Source organism: Montipora foliosa, unplaced genomic scaffold (assembly GCF_036669935.1).
Source record: "Montipora foliosa isolate CH-2021 unplaced genomic scaffold, ASM3666993v2 scaffold_411, whole genome shotgun sequence".
NCBI classification, from domain to species: Eukaryota; Metazoa; Cnidaria; class Anthozoa; order Scleractinia; family Acroporidae; genus Montipora; species Montipora foliosa.
In genome coordinates this window covers 100,001-107,500 of record NW_027179714.1, presented here as the reverse complement: position 1 = coordinate 107,500, position 7,500 = coordinate 100,001, and the positions used below count along the sequence as shown (strand labels likewise).

Genomic DNA, 7,500 nt, shown 5'->3' with positions numbered 1-7,500 from the left:
AGTGCAAATGTATTTACTTCTTTTCCTTGTCAGCTAAGAACACAAGAAAGTAAAAATCTATGTTTTTAGCCACCTTACCCACTCTGACCACGGCATTAGGGTGATTACTGGAAATCAAGTACACTTCTTTCACTGGCACCATCCTGCCCAAGTCAACTTGCCACCACCACAGATACGACATCTTAGTCCCGAGGTTTCCATCTACTGTATCGTCACCTCGACCAGAAAATCCACTCGTAGCAATTACTGGCTTTCTGAATGCAAGGTTTCCTTAAATTGAACAGAGATAAAAGCATAGAAACATACTTGGTAATCTGTGACCCTACCTCGGATGACTTTACTTTTGCCTTTTTTTCTTTGGGAAAATTAAGAATGTGACTTATACATTCACCAAACAAAGTACCATGTAGCATCTGCTTTACTCCTTTTGTTGATAATAACTTTGGTCGAAACATTGTCAAATTGCCCAGTGGACTGATACTTGCATATTCATGCCGATTTGACTGATACTTGCATATTCACGCCGATTTGACAATGTCATCATACAATTGTGGGGCTCTTCACATGATCCCAGTTGACCGAGATGGATCGGTTACCAAGATGAAATTGGTTTCTGTTCATATGGCGACTTTAAGCCCGCTTTCCGAGATGAAAAATTTGGGACGCGACCATTCAGGTGTGAAATGTAACGAACAAGCCGGGAACTGCGTGGCGAGAATTTCTCGATTTTCTTTGTTTAAGCAGTTAATTGAGGGGACTGGTTATGAAACCCGACAGATTTCTTTGTTGTAGGTTTTTGTTCTCTTTTTTGGCCTTGACCGTGCACAAAACACAATAGTTGTTTACTCCGCACTGAGGAACTAACCAATAGAAACGTGTTGGTTACATAATTCATGCATAGTGTATGAGCCTAAAACAAAAGATTGTGCACGGCCGTGGACCTTGGCATCTTTGTTTGCTCCTTTCATGTTTACCGAGCTTCCAAACCAGTCCCCTCTAATAACTATGGTTTAAGCAACCTCAAATTAATTTTGACTTTACGTTAACTATCAAATGAAACTAATCTAAGCTTCATTATCGAAGAAAAGAGAAGTGAAAACTCGGTAATTTCCGTTTTATAACGAAAATGTATTGTATTATTTTTCTCCCGGTAACCGGGATGAAGTGTTCATATGGCAAAATTTTCAGCCCGCCGGAAACCAAGACAGCCGGGCTCATATGAACAGATCCTAAACAATAATCATCGCAATACCTAAGACACCTTCTACCAAGCTCTGGACACTATTTGATTAATTCCCGCTCATTTAATGCTTTCCATATCTCTGGCACATGGGTGCATTTTTAAAGGCGACTTTACGACTTTCAGGTATTAGAAAAAGTTGGTATTAGGAACTCCGGGAATTTCAAGTACATTCTCAGTAAATTCTACTCTTGAGAAATTTGTATCATTAAAGTGCTTCTGAAACGAAATTTTGACTTTTTCTTGTTTTTTGCTTTTCGTGACCTTTAAAGGCCAAATTTGAGTTGGAAATTCCAAATGGAAGTGCGCTTTTTCGATCCATGCTTTTCGTGAATGAGCGTCCGCCATTACTTGTCCCAGTAAGATCCCAGGGAGTCCGTGACGTCGTCATGTCATCAAAACAAAGTGCTCAGAGGCAAGGTAACAGCTCCACAAGTGGAAAAACATCCCGTTGTGCATGCTCATCGTTTGTAAAAAAAAAATTGGCAAATATACTGGCTTGTCGCTGTGTTGTACAGGACTGCAGCAAGTCAAATCCGCGAATTGGAATCTCTTTGCAAACGCCAAAGAGAAATTACGATCTGCCCAAGTGGAAAGCCTTTGTTCGCACTCACAGCTCCAAATTCAACACCATGGGGCTTTTCAAGATCTGCTCAGTTCATCAGGGTAATAAGCATTAGTATTTTTGTTACCTTTTTGGGATAATTGAGGTTAAGAGTACGGAACTTTTAGAGTTAAATAAATACAAGTACAAGAACGCGAAATATTAACCTCGTTCCCAGGGTCTCCATTGTCGTTGAGAAGACAAAGACAAAGAGAGACCCTGGGAACAAGCTTGCGAGAAATATACGTTTTTTAGGTAAGTAACGTAAGAGGTTACAGGCCACACTGATTCCCTTCCTGTTTGAAAACATGTATAGAACCTATTATAGTTTCGCTATAACGAGCAGATCCTTTAAGGATTTTCCCCTTTTTTGTAGGAAATAATAGGTGCTTACAAGTAAAGGTTTTTGAAAGCAATGTGAAGTAAAACCTAAGGGCAACAGCGCCCGAAGCTTCGTTCGAACTTCTGTCATTATCAAGCCAAAAGTGAAGATAAAAATTTTTGCATAAGTATAAATATAAAAAAAAGAAGTAAAAGTATGTAAAGTATGAAAATGTAAAAAAGGGGTGTTAAAAAACATGTAAGAATAACAAAACAAAAAACTTTCGCACGAATTGAGTCTGACTGAACAATGAGACTTGGTCTCAGTTAATTAATGAAAAAAAACATTTCATAAATGAGACAGCCAAACTTCTTGCACTTTTTTAAGATGGTAAAATTCTTGGTAAGATCATTGGGCACATGAGAATGTTTCACACGCAAATGTTTTCCAGTAGCGGAAGACGCATTCTTGTGCTCGTCTACGTTTTGATGCAAATGCAGCCGCGTGTAACAAACGTAACTTGCATCACATATGCCACGTGTAAATTCACAAACAAGGGATTGTTGGTTGAAAATAGACGGTTTCAGAGGTTGTTTGATCTTGTGGCTGACAAAGTGGGCTGGACGGTCACTTTAGCCAATATTCTAAGTGTCGATTCGGAGAAAGAGAGAACACTTGAGAGAACACATTAGTTTATTGGATCCAAAGTGGAAGAGGGACTAGTGACCACGAATGGCTACCTAATTTATACGAATAGAGAACAATACATGATACATGACAAACATTCCTACATAAGGTGCTCACAGAAAGAGCGAAACTCAGAGATCTGAGCCAGAAAATTCAAGTGACCTAGCTTCAAAACCAACGTTTGTCAGCCACAAGATCAAACAATATCTGAAACCGTCTGAAGTCAAGCCGTCTATTGTCGACCAACTATCCCTTGTTTATCAATTTAAATGTGACCTGTGTGATGCAGGTTATGTTCGTTACACGCGGCAGAATTTGCATCAACGCGTAGACGAGCACAAGAATGCGTCTTGCTCTATTGGAAAATATTTCCGTTTGAAACGTTCTTATGTGCAAAAATGATCTTAGCAAGAATTTTACCATCTTAAAAAATTGCAAGAACAAGTTTGACTGCCTCATTTATTTTATTTTTTATTTTTTTAATGAACTGAGACAAAATCTCCATGTACAGTCAAACTCAATTTGTGCGAAAGTTTTTTACATTTTGAATTGTGTTATTCTTGCATGTTTTTTAACACCCCTTTTTTACATTTTCAAACTTAACATACTTTCACTTCTTTGTTTTATATTCATACTTGAGCAAAACATTTTATGTCACTTTTGGCTTGATACTGACCGAAGTTCGGTCGAAACGTCGCGCGCTTTTACCGTTAGTTTTTACTTCAAATAATAGGTGGCTCTTTAAAGATTTGGCCAAGTAGGGGTTGTTGACATTTTCTTAGTAAAACTTGTTCAAGGTTCGACACTGATGTCTGGTGTTGTGTTACAGAAAGCTTTTGTTTTTGTTTTGGTCTTTCCTTTAAGCACGGAGTCCCTCTTTGTCAATTTGATTTCTGATAGTAGTTTTTCTACCAAACTGTGTGGGTAACCTCTATCCCGCAAATGTATTTTAAATTTTGAAATCTTTTCCTTGAGAGTGTGTTTTGAGGATTCATAGAGCTTCTCCCTTTATTGGTTGGTGGGTGACAAGAGGTGAAATCCGTATATTGGAAGGTCTCCGTTGGTTTAACATGTGTTTTTTGATCCTTGCATCTCGTTCCTTTGTATACTATTGTGTGTAGAAACACAGTTTCAGTGGCAGGTATTTCTACCGTGAATTTAATCGTAGGGTGATGTAAATTTGCTTGTTCGATGGAAGTCGCTATGTCCGTTTTACTCATGTCCCACCGGGAAAAGACATAGTCAATGTAGTGTTTCCAAACTAAAGGTTTTGAGACGGCTTTGCTTAAAATTTCTGTTTCAATTTTAGCCATTCATGAATAATTGGCAAAAAAAAAAAAACGCTGTCTTGGTTCTCATGGTTTGCCTTGTAGGCGGCAGCTTCTTCTTGAGTTGCGAGTGACTTTAAATCTTCGTCATGCGGTACGAAACTGGCCTTCACTTTCCTCGAAAATCGCACTACTCCTGTCTGAACTTAACTCCGAACCGTCCTCTGACGAAAAAGACGAAGAACTTGAAGAAAAAACATGTCTTCTTACTCTATTTACTAAAAACTATGCAGAAAGACTTTGCTGGATGATGAGATGAAGTCAAGGAGGGAACGCCACTTGACAAAATTGTGGCCTCAAGTACTTGTCGTTCGAGTAATGGCGGACAAAATTTGTACACTTTCAAGCGGGCTTTACTGATGTATATCAACGTCAGGTTAGCTGTGGACACCTTTTTTTGTCAACTTTAGGGTCTAGTCTTTAACTAATGGTGAAAAAATTGAGTAAAAAAACCCACTGATTTTCGTCGCAGAAGCACTTTAATTAAATTAGGTGGTAATTAGCCTCACTAGCCTCGTTTGCATGGACAAAATACAAAAGAAAGGTTTCTTGAGAGCGAGGCTAGTGAGTCTCATAAGCACACAAACAAAAGAATACATATTTAGCCGCCATTTATGCATTCGGTCAATTAAAGGCTGTGTAAAAGTGATACAAACTTCTCCTGACGAAGAATTTTTCCTTTAATATAATGGCCTGTACCACAGTAATGTAAATCGCTCATATCCACGGCTGCAGAGCATTTGCATAAATTTTGCATATTGGAAATAGAGAGTTTGTATGGGAATGGCACCTTATTAAAAATGACGGATTTAACGATGAAATGATATATGAAATGGATCATATATGAACTGCGGATATGAAATCAAGTGAAGCTATGATCTTCGCAGTTATGAACGCAATTTTTGCAATTGCGTAGAGAGGCTCAGTTCGTTTATAGAGCGTCGCACCGGTATCGCGAGGTCAAGGGTTCAACCCCCGTTGAAGTGCTGAATTTTTCAGGCTTCTTTACGCAATTGCAAAAATTTACCCCTCACGCAAGGGGATCCTTCCCCCAATGTCCGTAACCCCCAAAATTTTATGACATGCGCAGAGTACTTTCCTGGAAAGACTGCTGTTTCCTGGAAATGCGGGCTGCTTTCGTTAATTGTTTACAACGAAAGTTGCGAAAAAAAAATGTCAGCCAATGGGGCGAAGAAAATTTATCAGCGGGCAGTTTTCTAGTAAATACCAGCCGGCGAAGAAACTAAAATCAGAAGAGAAACCAGACGAAAACAGTTGTAGTGTTGGTGGTCAGGATTCAGCGGCAACAACTCCGGAAAGTGTTTTTCTCAAGTTTGCAAGCGAGCTTGCGAGGATCGACAAACTCTCTCGTGAATGTAAACGACTAACATCAGAAAATGCAGGACTCAAAAGGACAATCCAAACGCTTCGAAAAAGTATAGGTAAGCATTGGTTAAGGAAAACATGGGTAAATGTATAACTCAAGTCTTTTTTTTTTTTTTTTGGAATTGGTATACTTATTATTACGGCTGCTTTGAGTGGGCTTCCCAACAAGGAAAATGTAAACAGACGCAAATTTTGGCGTGAAACAACTGACCTGCATCTGGCCTGTTCATTCAGTACAGTTATAATTCCTTTTAGGGCTTTATAAGCTTGAGGTTGAAAGTTAAGTTCAACTGGACCACAGAACGGACATTCATCGACATTTGAGTGAAACAACGTTGAATATTTTTAAAGATGATTTCACGACGAAAAGGCACGGAGCTTGTGAAAATCCTTTGTACATTTTTGCGGGTAGCTAGCGGGGTGAAAATTGTTAGCGTGTTCTCCTTAAAATGGGGTAAAAGAAAGTCTTAGTTTCGAGAGACTAAAACAAACGCCTTAAACCTATGTTTTAATAATTGACCGCTGTAAAAGGTCTTGTTATAATTTCCAGCGAATTTCGCAGCTGTTAATTAATATTAATCCTGTGTTAATTCGCGAATTTTGCATCCAGACTTTGCTTTTATTTTGGACACTAAATAATGTAGCAGAGCTGAAAGAAACAAAGGATTTTCGATCTATGCCAACACAGAAATTCTGTTCACGCAAAGAAACATTACTCGGAGGAAAAAAACGTGAAAAATATTTTTTAATGGCACAATAGATGATTTTGTGCGGACCGCGGAGGAGTCCTTCTCCTGTCGAATGCGATCTAGATTTAAATTTTTAGACTTTTCTTACCTTTCTCTAGTTATAAATTTTAGCTTATTTTGAGTTCAAGAGGACAAAACCTTTACTTAGAGAACTGTGTAAATACATTAACAATTGATAAAAAACCAATGTTCTCGACAGTGACAAATAACATTCACAAGGTTGAAAGAAAACATCAGTAAATAAAGTAGCCACATCTAAATGTAGAAAAGAGAGTTTAAGGCTAACACTTTTCAAAACGTGAATTTAATGAAAAAAATTGTTTTCAAAGCCACATGTCAATAACATTTTTGTGTGACTTTTTCCCTTGTTTTCAGTATTTCTGCGAAGAAGGAACAGTGATTTGAAGAAAGAGACTCTGACCCTGCAAAAACAAGTTACAAAGCAAGACAAATTGTTGAAGACCACATCCTTGAAGAAAAGCGACACAATAAAAAAACTAAGGGGGGCAAAATCTGTTGCAACAAAACTGAAAAACCAACTCAAACAAAAAGGAGATGTTTTAAACAGTTATTCTCTTGTGGATACATTTGCCCATGGCAAAAATGGAGCAAATCATAGGAGTGTAATTTTTATGGCTTGCATTAGATATTTACAACATGCATGTCTTTTATCTAACAAAAAGGCACCAATTGCAGTACATTTAATTTTCAGTATTTTGTTTAATTGTAGTCCCCCAAAAAATCTGATTGTTTCCCCAACTACTTTGTCAGATTGGAATGTTCTTTTAGGGGAGGCAGACAAATTCATTCTGTGTAAAAGATTTGCAAACAGCAAATATGATTTTCATGTTTGGAGTGATGACTCTAACAAAGGAGGGGAGGAAAGGCACATTGTGGGGGTGCACACATGGTGCCATGAAACTAACAAGCCAAGGGCTTATGTTCTTGCTAACAGCATTGTAGCTAGTGGGTCAGGAAAACACCAGTCAGATGTTGATTTCCACATTGTTCATGACACATTTGGTATATCAAATGTCTCAGGGTTAGTTGGGGACAATGCCTCTACCCAAAAGGGTAAATCAAATGGATTGATTGCAAACAACTCCAAACTATTTGGCAGGGAAATGTTTTTTGTGGGCTGTTACCCACACATACTTAATATAATGTTGCGAAGAATGTGCCAG

General features: G+C 38.3%; 1 protein-coding gene across 1 annotated transcript in view; it reads right to left on the bottom strand.

Moving 5' to 3' along the window:
- Positions 1 to 13: 13 nt before the first annotated feature.
- The window catches only part of LOC137988199 (fucolectin-like), a 73,995-nt gene continuing 66,508 nt past the window's right edge, over positions 14 to 7,500 (bottom strand). The window contains exon 5 of the mRNA XM_068834248.1: positions 14 to 270. Within this exon, the coding sequence (XP_068690349.1) occupies positions 14 to 270 (257 nt within the window). The remainder of the gene's footprint in view (positions 271 to 7,500) is intronic.